The sequence below is a fragment of the Falco peregrinus genome, chromosome 5 (assembly GCF_023634155.1).
Source record: "Falco peregrinus isolate bFalPer1 chromosome 5, bFalPer1.pri, whole genome shotgun sequence".
Classification (NCBI taxonomy): Eukaryota; Metazoa; Chordata; class Aves; order Falconiformes; family Falconidae; genus Falco; species Falco peregrinus.
Genome location: NC_073725.1, coordinates 69585256 through 69603831, shown reverse-complemented (window position 1 = coordinate 69603831; position 18576 = coordinate 69585256). Strand labels below are relative to the sequence as shown.

Genomic DNA, 18576 nt, shown 5'->3' with positions numbered 1-18576 from the left:
AGCCTGGAGATGTTCCAACCCATCCAAGACCTTTCCAGAAGTCAGCTGGCAGCTGAGGGCTGGTGCCTGGAAAGCCCCTGCACGCTGTGACCGTCCCGTCATCCTTTCTGCTTCTTCAGCATCTCTGAGCCCTGCGATTTCCACATTCAGCAGGGAATCCTGCCTCCCCTCTTGCTGTTTTTTTTCCTGGTATCCAGGATGGAGAGGGAAGAGAGTGAGACCTTGGCCGATGAGGTGGAGGAGTTGAATGGAAGAGGTGAGCTCTCAGAAGGGAAGAGGAGGGGGAACTGTCCTCTATCAAGGAGAGAAATGCATCCTGCTTTGTGCAAGAGCTACGTAGGGTCAGAGCACCTGGGGCTTGTCCCAGCCCTTGTCACAGGGTTGAGATTTGGTGGCTGCAACACTCCCAGCTGAATTCCTCATGCTTCTCTGTAGAGCCACCACCACCACCAAAGACTCCTGAGCTGCCATCCTTGGCTCCCTCCATCACCCACAGAAAGAAACGGGAACGTGGGGCCATGGGTCTTGCTCTTGGGGTGATGCCTGTCGCCGTCTGCACGCATCTGTGCCCAGACGTGCCTGTTTTGCTCTTGCAGCACTGGAGACACCCCTGCCCAGGTCCGGGGGTCTGCACAGCAGATGTGCACCACCCACCCAGGTGCATCCCTCCTCCAGGAGGCTGAGGTCTCCTTGGCCAGGGAGCACATGGAAGCTCCTGGATCGGGAGCAGGGGCTGGACAGGGGCTGGGGGCGAGGCTGGGGCAGTCCCACACGAGGGGGTTCTCCACCCCATGCTGGACATCTCTAGGCAGGGGAAGGGAACTCGCCCTGTCCTTCCTCTTGCTGGGATGGATGCAGCCCCGACGCACCCCGGGGGCTGCCTGTCCTGAGCAGCTTCTCCTCCTCTGTCCCCAGCCGACGTGACGCTGGACCCAGCCACTGCCAACCCCTTCCTCATCCTGGCCGGTGACCAGCGAGGCGTAGGCCGGGGGGACGAGTGGACCTCGCTGCCCGACAGCCCCGAGCGGTTTGACACGGAGCCGTGCGTGCTGGGCACCCAGGGCTTCACGGGGGGGATGCACCGCTGGGCGGTGGAGGTGGCTCAGGCGGGGGACTGGTGGGCTGTGGGGGTGGCCCAGGAGTCTGTCAGGAGGAAGGGGGTCCTCAGTTTTACCCCCCAGGAGGGGATCTGGGCCGTGGGGCAGTGGTTTGGACAATACCATGCTTTCACTGACCCTGACTGGACCCCCCTGCACCTTGCTTGCCTCCCCAGGGCCATCCAGGTCTGCCTGGATGTCACAGCCAGGCGGGTGGCATTTGCTGATGCTGACACCAAAGCCCAGGTCTTTGCTTTCTGCCTGGCTCCGTGTCCCGGGGAGAGGCTGCTCCCGTGGCTCTGGGTGGGGATGGACTCATGGCTCAGGCTGTGCCCTTGACATGGAGGGGTGGGGGGACGGCTGGAAAGGCGACTTGGGTCTTGGTGCTGGGAACTGGGAGGGTCCTGCATCCTGCTGGCTTCTCCTCACATGGTTCCTCTGGCCACCAACTGGGAGGACGGGCAGAGCTTGGCGATGGAGCCCACCAAAGAGCCTCCTTCATCCCCCCCACCCCACAGCTGGGAGTGCAGAGGCAGCGGGGAGCACAGAGGTTCAGTGCATGCAGGAGCTTGATGCCAGGTGGCCCCAGGGCAGAGAAGTGGCATCAAGTGCCAGGGCACTGCAGAGCTGCTCTGGACAAGGTCATGAAAAATACAGCAGGGTCAGACTCCTTAAAAGCTGCTGGAATAGTGTCCCTGGCTTTTTTTCTACTAAGCTTAATGATTAGGTTAAAAAAAAAGAACCCCAAACATAGCTGGGTGCTGGAGCTCATGATAACGCTTATCTTCTCCATACATCCAAAGCCTCTCCTTGCCTTACTGCGAGCTCTCACCAGCACGTGCGTTGCAGCGGAGCACTAGTGAAAGCTGCAGGGACTGCCGAGGGGGGTGAGCAAGAAGCTGCGCAGTGCCTGAAGTCCGCAGGGAAGGCAATTCCCACAGATCCGCCTTCCTCGACCTCCCCCACCCCAAGGTCTCCTTCCCTCACATAGGGACCAGACGAGAACAGTTTGGGTGGAAGGGACCCACAACGGCCATCTAGGCCAGTTGCCTGAGCGATTCGGGGCTGATCAAGTTAAAGCACGTTATTAAGGGCAATGTCCAAGTGCCTCTCAAACACTGACGGGCTTGGGGCATCAACTACCTCTCGAGGAAGCCCGTTCCCGTATTTGAACACCCTCTCGGTAAAGAAATGTTTTCTGCTGTCAGGTCTGCACCTCCCCTGGTGCAGCTTTGAGCCATTCCCACGCGTCCTGTCCCTGGATCCCAGGGAGAAGAGCTCGGCACCTCCCGCTCTGCATCCCCTCCTTGGCAAGCTGCAGGGAGCAGTGAGGTTGCCCCTCAGTCACCTTTTCTCCCAATGGGACAAACCCAGAGGATGTGCCTTCCAGCTTAGATCCGCTCCGGAGAACCGGCATTTCGGGGAAATGATGTTCAAAGGACACGCTGGGCCTGGGAAGGGTGGGGGGACCCCACGCCAGGGACCCTGCTTTGTCCTCTCCTGCTAACTCCTGCTCTCAGGAGAAGAAAAGGTGAGTGTAGCTGAAGGGGAACGTTGCCTGGGTCCAGCCTTGGTTTCTTCCACGTTGCTGGTTGGACTCTCTTAGTGCCAACTCACTCGTCACCTTTGTGGTGGCAACAGCACTGGTCTCCCTGGTCTACTCCAGTAGCTGGGAGGAGTTGCCGCACTGGGTCAGGCACAGATACACTGCCCTGGCACTAGGGGATGGGCTCACCAATGTCACCAGCATTGTACGGGGACAGGTGACACCCTGGTGCACCTGAGCATCACACGTCCATGGGACCAGCAACCCAGTGGCACAACCCAGGAGACCACCCAAGGAGCCAGTCCCAAGAGCAGGGGCACCTCATGCTCCTGGCTGGGTGAGGTCTCCAAACGGCTGCCCGCATCTCGGTGCCAGCACCTCCACAGCGCCTGCAGCCTCAGCCGATGCTGCGCCCGTGCAGGACGAGCCGAGCTCACCCATCAGGGCTGCGGCTCAGCACCTCCACGAGCACACCGGGAGGCGAGAGCCCACAGCACCAAGGCAGCTGGGCGCGTGTCTGGGGAGAGCCGGAATCCAGCCCTGCGCAGCACCGCAGCCAAACCCACCGGGTCACCATGGACTTCAAGGAGAAGGGGTGGCTTCACCCTGGAGCAAGCTGGGACTTCACAGGCGCTTCTCCATAACCCCCCTTCCCAGAGGTTGTATTAAACGTTGTAGGAAGAGGTTGTTTGTAGCGTTGTTTTTCTTCACCATTCTTCGAAACCTCCCCCTGCGCCGCTCCAGCCCCAACCTCCTTTCCACAGTCAGCTTTTTCAGCAGAAGGAGATGGAGCCAACGCGCTTAAAGCCCCCCTCTTCTGCCAGCGAGGTCTGGTGGAACACCCTTTATTTTCACATGCATTTCACCAGCATTTGAATTTCGGTTATTTATTGGTTGTTTAGATAGCTTTGGTTATTCCTGGTTTTTGCTTCTGCCATGCAATGCCACAAATCCTGGCAGTCCTACAAACCAGCAAGTCTCAAACCATCGATTCTTACAGCCTCTTCCTAAACTTCAGCAAATTCCAGGTGTTAGTTCTTTGGCTGCAGAAGAAGAAAACCTCTCAATTTTCTTCCTCAGGGCCTCATCACAACCAGAGAAACAAATAATAGCCGAACACTGATGAATCCTTGGGTACACTGATTTGTTAAAAAGCAGTGATTATAATTCCACTCACAAAATTATTTGGAGATTTAAATCTTACCGGCGCATCCCAGAAAGGTGACCGTGCACGTGTGGTTTCTCGAGCCGATGCAGGACTCGCATCAGGCCAGGCACAGGGACTGCCACGCAGAGGCTGCCCAGGCTTGGGGGGCTACGGAGCATCCCCCGTGCCAGGGGTGCCGGGTAGGGCTGCGTCCTCCTCACCCAGCGGCCCCGCTGCCACCGCTGTGCCCCTCAGTCCCCTCATGGCTCCTCTAAATGAAGGACAACCCCAGAAACAGCCGTTCCTTGCCCAGAGCCCTGCTCCAAGCCTCTTCCACAGTGGTGGGGCGGGGGAAGCCCACGGATCTCGGCTCCCAGTTCCTGCTCTCCGCAGGCAGGAGCTTGCCAGCCTTCGAGGCTCATGGTGGAGAGGTTGTAGGTGGGGGCGGCAGGTTTGTAAGCGGGTGGGAGCCCCCAAGGACTAGCCAGGTGGGGATACAGGAGGGCAGGGTGGCCACAGCAGCCTCCAGAGGGACACAGCTCCTCAGGTCACACGCACTTGGAGCAGGGACCCCCTTCCCCACCCAGAAGCAGGGGTGGATTTGCTCCCCCCCCCCCCCCAAACGTATGAAAATCACAGCCTCGCTGTCCACACTGACAAACATCACCCACACCCCCCAGCATGGTCCAGACTAACACCCAGATGGCCCCGTGCAGCCCCACACCCACCCTCTGGAGATGCCAAGAGGAATCCCCTGGCTCACCCCAGGGAGGTTTCTGCATGCAGACAAGAGAAATGACGAAAAGCCTCAGGGTTTGTCCAACTTCAGCTCAAATAGGAAACCTCATGCCAGCTCTGCCGGGGGCGGGGGGGGGTGGTGGTGGTGTCAGGAAGGCCACCCCCAGGCACACAGGGCTGGTGATCAGGGAGCCAGCCCGGACCCTTCCCTCCCCAGTAACCACACAACAGCCCAATGTTTGTCTCACTTTTATTTACATAATTGCACAGCCCATTTCCCCATGACACTGGAACGTGCTGAACATCTCCTCCGGGAAGGAGGAGAAGACTCAAAGAGTCGCTATTGGGTTTTGCAGGGGCACATGCAACAACTCCAATTATTGGCAACTACGATAAAGACAACGAAGCTGAGGGTGAAGCCACGGCCGCGCAGCAGCACAGGGCCGGGCCCCCGCTGGCCCCAGCCAGGGACTTCTGGCTTTCACAGTTGCATATTTGGATCAGGAGTGGGTTTGAAACACTGGCTCCATTAGGTCCTTGCTAGGGGAACGCGCATCCTTCATTACCTGCCAGAACTAGACGCGTTGCAAGACCAAGCTCCTTGCTGGGAAGTTGCAAGACCAAGTTTCCAAGGCTGGGAAGGTCAAACTAAACCCCCAAATTTTTCTTCACTGGGAATGTCCTGGTGCCGTGGGGTTTGCTGGGGAGGGGCTGAAGGAAGGGGCACCCAGGACAAGGCACAGAGCAGCGGTGCAGCGCTCACTGCCACGGGAAGGGGTGTGCAGGGGCAGGCAGTGCCTGCACAAGCCGACTTGATGCAGGATGCTGCGCAGGGACCATTAAGTGCAGCTGGGCTGCACTGTGAGCCCCCAGAGGCCAAGCCATCCCTGCACGACAGGGAAAAGGGAAGGTGCCCGTGGGTACGTGGCAGAAGGGGAGAGGCAGGGGGGCTGGCAGAGAGAAGGGAGCAGAGATGCACAGGCTGGCAGTGGCAGAAGATGCTCACCCTGGGATCAAATGAGACCTTCGCACTCACACCCGAGACCAGCTCGGACCAGCCCACGGGGGCCCACAGCTGGGCAGAGAGAGGCTGCTGCAAGATGTGCCGGGGCATCACCGAGTTGCACCAGAACCCTGGGATGGGAGATGGAGGAGAAGAGCAGACACACAGCAGACCCCAGGGCTGGAGCAACGCAGGGAGAGGCAGGACACTGGTGCCCACCGCTCACACCACCAACGACTTCCAGCCTAGGGGGCCAGGGAACACTTGGGAAAAAGCATCCTGCTTTACAGCTAGAGAGAAGGAAGAATGGCATAAGGTGCTTTCAACTCAAGAAATCAAAGGTCTTGACCTAGCAGGGCACTGGCCCGATCCACTTGGGTTCGGCGAAGGAGCAGAGGGACACGGTGTGTGACTGCCACCACCCACTGCGAGGACACAGGCACCTTGGGGCTGCCGCCTCCCTCCCTGCCCTCAGCACTGCGGGAGGAGAGCCAAGGCTGACACCAGGCACACAGCTCCGGACCGCTCAGCAGGGCCGTGTCCGTACAACCCACCCCACTCACGGGGCTCGGGAAAGCGCAGCACCAAGCACAGGCATTGTCTGGCAGGGCAGGGAGGCCAAGAAGAGCCGAAGACTAAAGCCAAACTCAGGGAGACCCTTGGTAGATCGGACGCTCCAAGACAGAAGGGTTCATTAGCTGGATGTGCTGGAAACACAGGAGGATGAAGGAAGAGGAGGGATGCCAGCCCCGCGGAGAAGGGACCCAGAGCCTGTTTTCTGAGAATCAGCAAATTAGAGTGTTTCACTAAAGGACACATAACAGGCAGGCAGCGCTTTCAGGGATGAACCAAATCACAGCAGCTCCTCCAGCCGCCGCCAAGGAATGTGCAAATAAAGCGCACAGGGACAGCCGAGACCACCTGCATCCTGCCGAGGGGCTGCGGAGCACGGCCCGTCCCGTAACGTACGTGTGTAAGTGATACTACAAGAGGTCCAGCCTCAAGATGGTGAAAGGACATCAGCAAGCAGCCTCCCACGCTCACCTTTCGGGGTCAGGAAAACTCCTTTCTGAATCTTTTAAAAGCAAAAGGCAATGGTGGGTTTAGCTAGTATGAGCCGTTGCTTCCCCCCCTCAGATCCTCCATCTACCTTTGCCAGACATATCAAGAGCTGAGTGCATCCGAGTCCTGGGGATGAGCCAGGATCTGCAAGGAAAGCATTTTGTGAGATCATGTCTGCGCAGGAAAAAATTTTCTCATTTTGAAACTTATTTTGAAATTCTCAAAATTACAGTACTTTACAAAATGTCTCCATTCAGCGTTATGTCATTTTACTCCTTCTGGCATTATAATAATTATTAAAAACACACAACTTTCTAGAAAGGACAGAAACACCACGAAAGAGACCAAATAGTAACGGGAAAGGCTGCCGCAGTATTATCAAAACCAATTTAGTGCAAAGGAGAAGGGGATTTTCAAGAACGGTCACTGAAAAGTGTTCTTTATATGCTCATTTGGAGAAAAGGCATAGATTTAACCTCTGAATGAGATCAGGCTGCCAGCTTCTATACTGAAGCTTAGAACATCAACTCAAAAGGACTGAAACACAATATGCATGGCCATTAAAAAATAATATTATATATAGAGAGATATATATATAGAGAGAGGGGGGAGATATTTTCCACGTATGGTATTTATAGGAAAGTGTCCCTGCAGACAGGCATATTCTGCCATCTGGCTCTTTTGGGCCGCTTCACATGACAGACGCTGATTATCCGTCCGTTTGCCATAGTATAAAGTACGTGCTGACCGCAAAGCCCCTTCGGGTGGGATGATGGTTTCCTGGTGCCTCCACAGTCGCCGCGTTTCCTGCGCACGAGGGGCCACCCGACCCTCTTCGCTCCTGCCAGCCCCCCAGGGCTGCCCTGGTGGCACGGTGGCACCGGCAGCCAGGTGGCACAGTGGCCGAGGGATGGCTCAGACGGTGGTTTCATCCGCGGTCTTCTTCAGGAGCTTGGCGGAGAGGAGGGAGTGGGGCACGGGGTGCGGGCTCCGCGAGGCTGGGATCATCAGGCGGACTTTCTGGTTGGTCCTTCGCCACTCCGAGTACAGCTGGCAGTGGTAGCGGAACGAAACCTGGGGGCGATAACACAGGACAAGGTTATCCCAGCCCCATCGCAAGCGCCGGAGCCGCAGAGGGATGGGGGGAGACAGCATCACCCATTCTTCCTCTGCATGCTCTCTGCATATCCCCTGCCGATCCACCAGCACCCCCCAGCCAAACCCACCAGCACCCCCCAGCAACAGGTTGGTGGTCCCCGTCCCAAGCCTTCGCGGGGGAAGCAATAACTCCTGGTGGCAGCGGGCTGAGCGCGGCACAGCCAGCGGGGCGCTCTGGGCAGCGCCGGGACAGTTTGCTCGGGGGGGTTGGGTAGCAGCCTGGGGGGGAACCACAGCTCGCTGCTTCACCCTAGGCACGGGCTGAGGGGAGCACCTTCTCTGGGCAAAACGAGGGGGTCTCAACAGGGCCAGCCTCAAGAGGCTCAATCCTCAAGCGCCCCCATCCCAGATCCTGGTGGATCCTCTCTGTCCTTTGCAAAAGCCCTCCCTCCTTGGTCTGCAACAACAGGGCATCAGCTGGACTCATTTTTTTCTGACAACACCGTGGCCTAGGAGCCTCGTCCACCTGGAGGGAGGCAGGAGAGGGTGCAAAGGCTGGAGGGGACCCAGCCTGGCCCCCCCGGCAGGAGCTGGCCCTGCAGTTTCAGCGCAGCCCTGCAAGAGGGAGCTTGAGCTGTGCTTCCCCAGCAGGCTGGGCTCCTGGCTGCCCCCTTTTGCAGTCATTAACACTACAGGTGACCTCACAGCTCCTGCCGATTTGTTAGCTTTGAAATTAAACTCTTCTAGAATTCCTTGAAGAAGGAATTAAACCAGCATATATTTCCCTCCTGTTCGTTTTCCTAGAAATGGGGAGCAAGAAAATTAAGTACTGAATCCAGTCAGCCATATCAAAACCAAGCTTTCGCGTTTTGCAAGGAGTACAGGAAACATTTAGTTGGCAAGTAGGAAGCACCAGAAATTCTCTCTGACATGGAAAAGTCAGTATTCCTATTACTTTTGGACAGGTCTCAGACATCGGCTATGCAAAATGGAACTGCGCCACAGCCCTGAAGTAATTTAGCTTATTGATGTGTCCACTCCCCTTTTTCCTGATGTAGAGGGACACAGAGTGGAAATAAGGTTGCTTGCTGATAAACAAGAAGCAAATGCATCTTGCAGCCTTCAGGGATAGCATGTGAGTGGGGAGCTGACGTTGCAAACCTCAAGGAAAGCTCCTGCTCCACAGGAAGGAGCTGCAACCTTGACCACAGCCTCTCTCGAAATGCTCACACCGACTACAGCCATTGCCACCCACCCACGCAAGGGCCCTTTGTGTCACACAGCCCAGGGTGGCACAGAACTGCAGCTGAATACAGTAAACGTGAATAAAGGGGCTTCATTTAACGTCCTTCCCTCTTCAAGGAGATGTAAAGCACGGCAGAACTAGAGCATTTTAGTCAGGGCTCATTATTTCATACATACACACACCCCCACCCCATTTGTCCAGCTCCTCCAGATTTCCAGCTCCTCCAGACCAGTTCTGGGACACAGAAGACGGAAGCACTTCCTCTTAAAGTTTCCAATTTTAGCTCGGCTTTCTACAGAAATGACCCTTATGCAGCGGTGGAGACTTCCCCCAGCAGCTCCCTGTGCGCTGCAATTGCTGCCTGTTCTGCAATTGCTGCCTGTTCTGTCAGCAGCACCGATGAAGCGCTCTCGCTGCAGGCATCCCCCCCCCAGCAAAGGCTGCAGCACCAGCTCACCCTCCCCTAGCACCTGCGTCTGTGTGGGAGAGTTGCAAGGAATGTCCTAACCCCAGGAAAAGCTGTTACTCTAAGGGATCAATGCATGAGGTGGCAGGGAAACGGGCTGTGGCCCCTCTACTGCCCACAGAGCTGCTAGGTTTTGGGGTCCCGCTGTTTCTCCTCCAGCAACTGCACTTCTTCCCTTCCCAAAGTGGTGCTTCCCAGCAAACAGCTAGAAAAGGGTCTCGGCAAGGCATGAGCACACACCGGGCTTTGAACGGGAGCGCCGAAATGAAGATCCAAACCCAGAAACCCAGCTAGCAACAGAACGTGAAGGAACAGAATGAGAAACAGAGGGAAGTCCCTGACCCAGGACCCCTGGAGAGAGGGGGCCAAGGGACCCCCCCCAAGGGCTCGGGGAGCGGCAGGGCAGGGAGCTGCCCCCCAGCACCGCGGCTCCTCCGGGCCCTCAGCTGGGAGCGCTCACAGATGTGCTACACAGCAAATTCCCATTTGCTTTCCTGGACTGGCGCCAAGCTGCAAGCTCCTGGCCGCCTAATTCAGCGTATCCAAAAAGATGCAAAGCGAGGCAGCTGCAGGAAGCTCCTTCCCAGCATAGATCGGTTCAACACCCCACCCAGACAGCGCCCAGTGCAGGTTCCTGCAAATCCCAGTACCTCCAGCTCTGGCCAGGGCAGGCTGGCCACCCAGCCTCGGCTCAGGGCTGGAGTCCAAACACCCAGTATGAGAGACAAGTCAGAGGTCTCCTCAGGGCCAGAGCATTCCTTGCACACGCTCTTCTGGGCTACCGACATCTTAAAAATATCATGTAGTAATTTTAATTGTGGGCCACAGAGATCCCCCAGCCACCAGTCCGCACCTCCTTCAGGCACCAACACCTGTGCCGGGCAGCGCAAAGCATGGAGGAACATGAGGGCACATTATTTAGGGGTCAAACATTTCCCAGATTTCATATTTCCTGGATTTTATTTTTCCCCTAAACCAGTCAACTACCAAGTTTGTGTTTCTTCTCAAAAAAAAGGGAACGGGCACAAGAGCTGGAGGGCTGCCTGCCCCCAGCACCAGACCCTCCCTCCCAGCCACGCGCAGGTACAGGACACCCCAGGGAACACGGCTCCCGTGTCAGTCTAGAATCCACTGGATCCAGATGGATCGGGAAGTGGTTTCTCATTCTCAGCAACAGCTTGAGCAGCTCCCGTTTGAATATAATTAAATGGATGTTCAAGAGAAAGAGCCCAAGGTTTTCTCACAAGGGGAGGCAGAAACAGCTGGCTGCACTGACACGGTGCAAGCCAGCACTTCCATCTCCCTTTGCAGCGGGAGCAAGGCGCTGGGCAGCAGACACCTACCAGCGTCCAAAGGACGTAGATTGTGAAAAGTGCTATAGTTAGTGCTATAAGTCCAATGGCCTCCAGTCGGCTGTTGAACTGCAAGTGATCCTGGGCTCCACGCAGGCACAGCCAGCCGGAGATCGCCGCCAGGGGAGTAATGAAGAGGAAACACACCATGTCGCAGAAGAGGGTCCTCTTCTCATTGCGGGGACCGGGATCCTTCAGCCACTGCAGGAAGGAAGGGAGAAAGGGCATTAGTTGGCGGCATGTGGAGAACGCAGCGTGCTTAGCAAAACAGGACGTGCTCTCTGCAGCCTGTACGTACCTGGTGCGTGCACTTCACTCTGATAAACCCTCACAAAAATAGAGCTAGAGAGCGTCAAGAATGTTTTTAACAACGAACGAGGGAAAGAGAAGAGAGCTGAAGAATTCATGCAGGGAAAGGCAGGAGTAAACACAGGAGCTGCCTGGGCTCTTCGCTGGAGTCGCACGGAGCAGGCAGCAGCTAGCAGAGGGAGGTCAGCTCAGCAAAGCCTGGCTTAGTAAAGATCTGACAGGTCTCGGACTGAGCTTCAACAGAAACTTCTCCAGGACTCCACAGCTGCTGTAGGGGCTATAGGAAACTGGGGCATTGGGGTCTGTGGCCAGCCCAAGCCATAAGGGCAGCTGTCCCAAGTCCACCCCTCCGGTTCCTTTTGGAGAATTGTGGCATTTTGGTGCTGCATTCCCGATTTGCATGAAATCTGAAATGCCCGGGTCCACCTGAGAGACTATGCAAGACAGCTGAGCAGAAGGAGCGCTCTCAAGGGTACGGCACTGTCCTCAGGGCTCAAGTGAGCCGCAGCAGTGCTGCTCACCAGGGAGCCCAGCACCCCGCCAGGGCCATCAGCAAGGAATGCAAACACCCACGCACCCAGTATTTTCACCGAGATGATGACAGAGAGGAAAAAAGCCTATTACTTCAGCAACAAAGACTGGAGGGAAAAAAAAAAAGCCAAAAGAAAGCAAGTAACAAGCAGAAAGCCTTGCACCTGCACAGACAAAGCAGGACAGCAGCCAAGGGCTACAGTCTGGGGCTGGCCCGGCGCGGGAAGGTGACACAAACCCATTTTCTTTTACAGAACAGCCCGTGTCCAAACCTGCACCTTTCTCACAGAGAAAGCCCTTGACCATTTCTAAAGAGAAAGCAGCATGACTGTTGGGCGAGGAGAGACGCAGAGCTCGGCGGGCTGGGGGAAGATCCCCTGTTGCTTTCTCCCAGATCTCAGCGGACCACAAGTGACCATGAAGGGACACGGCCCCTCACACAGACACAGCTGCTGAAAGCTCCACCACCTTCAAGACCACAAACTCCCAAAGACCTTTCCACTGCTGGTGGCCATCCACCGGCTCCCACATTATGGGCAGCAGAGACCTGTGGTAGGCGCAGGACAGAGGTGACTCCGCTGGATTCCTTCCCACCTCCCGGCTTGCCTTCTTGCCTCCCAGGCAGCAAGTGACCCATCACAGTGGGGGTCACTGCACTTTACGTTACCAAGAGGCTTTGCAAGCGTTTCTTTCTTGCTGCTCTCAAAAATGAGCAGGTCGCAGAACAAATGCAGCTCTGTTGCAGGGATGTTTTCCTCAACAGGCAACATTCCCTACTTTTACGAGTCCCGACTTGCATCCACTGTGGGTTCATTTTAGATACTTGACTTCAACAACAGCAATTGTTCTAGTTTTCCTGGTATTATGCTATTTCCAGCTTTTCCTTTCCTTTTTTAGGATAGCAAGCAGCTGTGGTTCCTAGCAATGCCCAGAGTTGTTCTAGCACATTTTTATTGGGAGTTCTGTACGCTTGGCTGCTGGATCCTTCCTTCTTTCCTACACGAGGATGACTGGTCTCATTTAGGATTATTTTTTTTTCCCTCAAAAAAATAAAAAAAGAAATCTGAGAACGTGATCGAAAAAGCACAGTCAGAGCAGGGATGGGAATAACCCCAAGGCAGGCAGGGCCAGGCAGGCTTGTCCTACTGACAGACTCTGCGTAGGTGCCCGTTTTTTAATCGGCAGCACGAAGAGGGACCCACCTGAGAGCCACACACACAGAGCTCCTTCCTTACGGGGGAACCCACAGTTTAAACAGCAATACAGAAGGGGTGGTGGCAGGTATGCAAGCAATTAATGAGACCACACCGGTCAAAACAGAGCACAGGTAACCTGAGGACGTGGCTGGCCAGAAAGACAAGCAGCAAGCGTTGGCCCAGAAGGGGAGCACGGGGGTGCGCACGCATGTTAGCGCAGATTTAACCGTGGAGAGTGTCTAATGTGAGGGATGTACAGCGAGGCACAGCAGAGGGGTGACGAAGGGACGAGAAGCGCAGACAGCTTTTGTTGAAATGGGAAAGAGAAGGGGGAGATGGCAAATGTGGGTGAGGAACAGCAGTGTGGCTGGGCTGGCCAGAGCCATGGTAGCAGAATGCTCTGCAGACACCTCGGATGTGGTGCTGAGCTGGCCAAGAACGGAGGAGGGGGTGCTGCAGCAACAGATAAGAGCCTGACCGGGAATTTCAGCTGGGAGGACTGATAAGCAAGATATTTTAGAGGTGCGACCTGAAGCATCTGAGAGACCCAAACAGAGCAAGAACAAGTGAAGCTAGAGAGCAAGCCAGGAGCTGAAGAGTGCAGACAGATCTGGGCACAGAGGAATGCTCCCAGAACAACAGAGGACAAATCAGAAGCATTTTTAAAGCCATTCTGAGCACAACTTGATGGCCAGACAGCCAGAAGGACATTTTGGAGCAGCCACAACTGTGGTTTGGACAGGAGGAACTGGGAGATGGGAGGCAGACCTACAAATCACCCCTTGTGCGGCTCTGCAGAGGAGATTAGGGGTGATGAGCTGAGTGGGGGAGATAAGGACCGCACACGGAGTTCCGAGCAGCCCTAAGAGGAAGCGAGGAAGGTCAGCAACTCATCTACGCAGTAAAGCTTCTCCTACAAACAGTGCGTTGGCAGCTCCATCGTCCGAAGCCCTGGTCATGTGCCTGGCCTTCCCTACTCCAACCAGCACAGAGGTGCCCCAGCTACACAGCAAACGCTGAATTACCCCAACCGGACTGACCTCCCTCTAGCAGCAATCCCAGAGCACCCCATCCCCTGTAAGAGGACAGCACAGATCACTTTTAACCTTTGTACAATAAGAATCTCACAGACAGAAGGCAAATAGGTATTTTACTGCATCTTATTCTATTTATATTCCTCGTGACCTTTGAAACTCCTTCTTCCTCACTAAGATGGGAGCCAAACATGTAAAGGCAGGAAGCAAATTAATTTCCTTTTGAAGCAGTTGATTTACTTTGCCAATATGTACTGACACAGTAAAAAAAAAAAAGAATACAATAAGCCACCCTAAGGGCAGAGGGTTTCTGGCACAGCAGCAGTTAGTGCATATGAGACTTAAAATAAATCTTGCAAACAATCCAAAAAGTGGTCAGTCAGATTAAACAATTTTTGTAGGGAAAACTATCAAGTAAACATGGGAAAGCAACAAAAGCCAAGTCCAAAAACAACCTCTTCCATGCTACAATCATGTGCGAGACTAAAGGGAAAGAGGCAGAGCTGGCTGCTTGCTGCCTACTTCAGCGATGGGCTGGATCCCAGACCGCCCTGCAGGAAACCACCTCTCTCTGCCTGCGTGACCAGAAGTTATTCCGGGTACAACCACATTTCTTTGTCCTCCAGCATGATCCTGAGGCTTTCCCAGATGTCCTTTCTTCTGGGATCAGCAGGGTTGTGGAAGGGAGCTCATTCCTTGGACCCACGGCAGGGCTATGGGATGGTGAGTATCTGCTCTTTGGGTGCTGTGCTGCCCATGAAACTAGGGTGAAGCCCAAGCGATGGAGGGCAGGAAGGAGGCATGCAGAAGAAGACACCAGGACATCATCAGCTCCTCTGGAAGCCAAAAGCAGAGCTCAAAGTATAACAAAGCAGTCTCCCACACAGCCCATCCCAGCACCCGCTGCTCCTCATGTCTGGGAGCTGGACTGCACCCTGCCACTTGGTCCCAAGGGGGAATGAACTGACGAGGGACTGTCCCAGCAGCACTCAGCACCTCGCAGTCTTTCGGGGGGGTTATAAATGGGTGCTTTAGAGTAAGCTGTCATTGACTTTTACAGCTCACCTTGTGTTGCAAAACATACATGGCTGTGAGCTATCAGCCCCTGTTTCATAAAACACATGGCATGCGGCATTCATGTGCTGGTCTACGACAGTCCCATGCCAAGCAGGACCAGCGCAGCACGGTATCAGCACCAGTGGGACCAGCAGCCTCCAGCCAGCATGTGCTCAGGTCTCTCCCAGCCTTACAGCTGGACCACCAGCTCTGGTGAGCACCATTCAGGACCACCATGATCTGCCAATCTCACCAGCTGACCAGGTGTGATGCAAGCTGCAGCAATGACAGGAGTATTCGGCTGCGTAAATCCAGCCGTGTTACAAAACATCCTGTGCTCCTTCTGTCCACCAAACAGCCTGTGGCTGCTCAGGCACCTCTTGATTTTCCTTTTGCTGCTGACCTGGTGCCTGGCTTTGTTAGCCAGAAAGAATAACGTGACCTTAATAACATAGCCCTGTCCCTGCCCCGAGAGACATGCTGAATCAAAAATGCAGCTTCAGAAGAGGGACCATCACGTCCCTTCTCTGGGTGTCCACCAAAACCTCTTTGCAGGCCACCAACTTCCACGGGCAGCCCCAGCAGGATGGTCCTGTTTCCTTTACCAGGGTGGGGAGGGACATTTTCCAGTGGAGTACCCAGAGCCAAGACCCACAAATGCCCCCAGCCCTGCAAGCAGAGCAGTTAAATGCTGTAGAGCAAAGTCACCCCTCCTCATCCTCCTTTCCTCATTGCGCAACCACAGGCCCTCGATGCTCCACAAACCTCAACAAGCTGAATTTCTCCTTGTACAGGCTTGAGAGCCTTCCCGATGCACTTGGCCTGGCTCCAGCCACCGGGAAGCACCGGGCAAGACTCAAGGAGAGCTGCAGAAGCTCTAGAAATGGTGGAAGAAGAGGGACCAACACAAGCAGCACTGCAGGTCACCAGGACGCTTTGCTATACAGCAACAGGTGCTTCCGTGGTTGGTGTCACCACGGGAAATGCCACCCACAAACATGACATCACAGCACTGCCGGCAGCTGCACCTCAGAGAAATCCTACGGGTAGCAGGTCCTCTAGATCTTCAGGACTCAGACGGGGCTGGACAAAGCAGCAAAGAAGGACATGTAAGGAAGAGGCTAGCATGGGCAAGTGCCAAGAGCGCAGGGATCAAGTATTTCCAGCCTTGGCCCCAAAGAGGCCATTCCAGGTTGGCTGAGCAGCGCCAGGGATGCACAGAGAAATACCAAGAGGATCTAGGGTGGGATCTGAGAAGAGCATCTCCAGACAGCAGATGGAAGCGAAGAGAGAAAGAAAGAGAGGAATGAGACTCAGCTAGAGCCAAGAGTAGTTTGTTTTGCACTGACTGAGGAGTCTTGCAGGTTTGCACCGAGAAAGACAAGCTGGGGAAGAGGGTAGAGGAGCACAGACAAGACACAGAATGGTGCAGTGAGTTCAGCAGAAGAATTCAAGGAAAGCAAAGAAAAAAAGTCTGTCTGCGAGGAAGATAACACTGGAAGAAGGGTGGGGGCCAGTTTATGTCACATCTCAGTTCTCTGAACTGGAGGAGGGGCAGCGATCACTGCACTGGGCGTTGCACCCAGAGGAAAGGTTTCTTTCACTAATAGCATAAGCAGGACTCATGAGATTATCACCATTGCCCCCTGCAAACCTCGCTTTGCTTGTACCAAAGACATCCCAGCAGCCCTCCCCATGACTGCAGAGGTGCAGGAGACTAGGGAGACAGCAGAAAGGCTGCACGTGGCAGACCCACGGGAGACGTCCCATACTCCAGCGTGACCCAAACAGCCAAGCAAACATCTCTGAGATTTTCAAAGGTGCTTTGTTGCGGGTGACAGTTGTGTTCAGAAGTTGTGCTTTCCTTAGAGACAAAAAAAGAATTCACTGACCTAGATAAAATATCCAGTTTAAGGTAACCAAAATATTAGCAGTCAGTGAAAAATAAGGATCTTTTAATCAAAAATGCATAATAAAATAGAAATACAAACAGCAGGAGCAAAAACCTGGCGGTCTCCTGTGCTATATAATACCCTCGGAAGGAGCTGTTTTGCAGAAGGCATAGGGACATGCAGATATTACTGAAGCTGCCATTATTAAATAAAGAATGTTAATGCACGTATTGCAGGAAAGCACCAGCACTGAAGACACGGAAGCAGAATTTTCTTGGGGCTCCATCATAAAAGCTGCTTGTAAGGACAAAAATACAAGAAGAAAAGGGTGAAGCTAAACTACTGCAGTGGTGACTGATTCACAAGAGAAATATTTTTTGGAATTAGCAAGCTGTCTCAAATGAGTTCTGCTTTAGCAAAAGTATTAAACGCTTAGAGAAGCATTACGAACAAGTCATGCGTAATACCCTTTAGCTTGTACCATGTTGGCTTTTGACATTCTGGTCATTTTAGCAAAGCCTTGGCTTCAGCCCCAGAAATTCATGCCCACTCTCTGAGCGGAGTCCTGTAAACCCTGGGTACCTCTCCCTAGGATTTACACCATGTGTGGATGAGAACACATCCTTCCTCTTTGACATGGACCCATGTTTTGCTGGGGTTAAAACAGCTGCTGCTCTGTCACCTGCCCGAGCTGCCAGCCTGGGATGTTTCCCCACAGAGACCTCAGCTGTTAGCACAGACCGGCAGCACCGATTGCCCAACGCCAGGATTGCACCGGGCCGACAGGCAGTGCGGGCCAAAGGAGGTGGGGAACCAAAGCTGACCTGCAGCAAGGGCAGATGGCCTGAGATGGGGGTCTCTGGGGTCAGAGGCGGTGTTTCTCTTAAGCTCATTTAGAAACACCCAGAGGGGACAAAATTAAGAATAGGTTAAAGCTAGGACACTTTAAAAAGCGGTTGATGAATTGAAAAAAAAGTGAGAAGGTCAATGCCAGGGGAAAATACACAAAACAAGGCAGCCACGGAAAGAAACCACTTTTGCTAGCAACCTCAGAAAGGGCAAACGGGCTGAAGCAGGCTCGGGTACACAAAATCCAGCCCAGCCCGTACCCCCTCCTCACTTTGTGGGCAGTGGGCTGCAGCCACGGAGAAGACCGGGAGCCGTACCGATGGGCCACCCGTGTTTGTGGCTGTAGAAACACGGCCGCAGCATCACCCTTGGCAATGCTTCTAGAAATACACAGCACACTGGTGCGGTGCCAAATGGCTCAATCCATGCAGTTTTGCCTGAAATCCTAGAGGACAAAGTGGCTTCGGCAGGGAGAGAACTTTAAGGGAAAACAGGTTTGCGACTGATTTAGCTGCAGACCAAAGAAAGAAAGGAGTTTACACTGAAGGGAGAACATAAGAGTGGGGACATTCAGGCTCAATGAGGTGCCTGCAGCACCTACCTGGGTTCTCCACCAGCCAGACTGTGGCAGGTGCCTCCAGACAAGCTGGCCCATCCTAACTTAGGTTTCTAAGGCAGCAGGAATGAATTAATCACAAGAGGCATTTCCTTCTCTCCAGAGACTATAGGACCCTAAAGAACAAAGTCCGGCTGAGGCAAATGTAAGGTGTAAAATGTCAGGGCAAAGAAACCCAACCCTGCCTAGAGGATGGTGTGACCTGGGAGAAAGAGCTGTCTAGACTGAAGCAACGCTTCGTTTCCAAAGGCCTGTGCTCCTTCTACAGTGGCCCTGGACAGCAAAGACACTGATTGTTCCTGAAGATGAATCCTAGGCAGTAACTGTGCGTTTTCTGC

At 54.4% G+C, this 18576-nt stretch overlaps 2 protein-coding genes and 1 long non-coding RNA gene across 6 annotated transcripts in view; 2 read left to right on the top strand and 1 right to left on the bottom strand.

Annotated features, from left to right (window-relative positions):
- Window positions 1-120: 120 nt before the first annotated feature.
- Window positions 121-3326, top strand: LOC101912499 (E3 ubiquitin-protein ligase TRIM11-like). The gene is made up of 3 exons (XM_055805799.1): window positions 121-256; window positions 916-1042; window positions 1901-3326. The coding sequence occupies exons 1-3, from the start codon at window positions 199-201 to the stop codon at window positions 1986-1988; spliced, it is 273 nt and encodes a 90-aa protein (XP_055661774.1). The 5' UTR covers window positions 121-198; the 3' UTR covers window positions 1989-3326.
- A 1438-nt stretch (window positions 3327-4764) lies between these two features.
- MARCHF2 (membrane associated ring-CH-type finger 2) overlaps window positions 4765-18576 on the bottom strand; it is a 37802-nt gene continuing 23990 nt past the window's right edge. For all 4 annotated transcript variants that reach the window (XM_055805059.1, XM_055805060.1, XM_055805061.1 and 1 more), the window contains exons 4-5: window positions 10747-10956; window positions 4765-7667 (exon numbers count right to left, since the gene is read on the bottom strand). In XM_055805059.1, coding sequence (XP_055661034.1) covers window positions 7509-7667; window positions 10747-10956 — 369 coding nt within the window. In that variant the 3' untranslated portion in view covers window positions 4765-7508. The remainder of the gene's footprint in view (window positions 7668-10746; window positions 10957-18576) is intronic.
- Window positions 11874-16806, top strand: LOC129784519 (uncharacterized). The gene is made up of 2 exons (XR_008747371.1): window positions 11874-14548; window positions 15676-16806. It is a non-coding gene; the product is annotated as an uncharacterized LOC129784519 (long non-coding RNA).

Coding starts and splice junctions, on each gene's coding strand:
- LOC101912499 (XM_055805799.1), top strand. CDS start 199: ATGGAGAGGGAAGAGAGTGAGACCTTGGCCGATGAGGTGGAGGAGTTG. Junction 257..915: donor GGAGGAGTTGAATGGAAGAG/GTGAGCTCTCAG, acceptor CTCTGTCCCCAG/CCGACGTGACGCTGGACCCA. Junction 1,043..1,900: donor GAGCGGTTTGACACGGAGCC/GTGCGTGCTGGG, acceptor ATACATCCAAAG/CCTCTCCTTGCCTTACTGCG.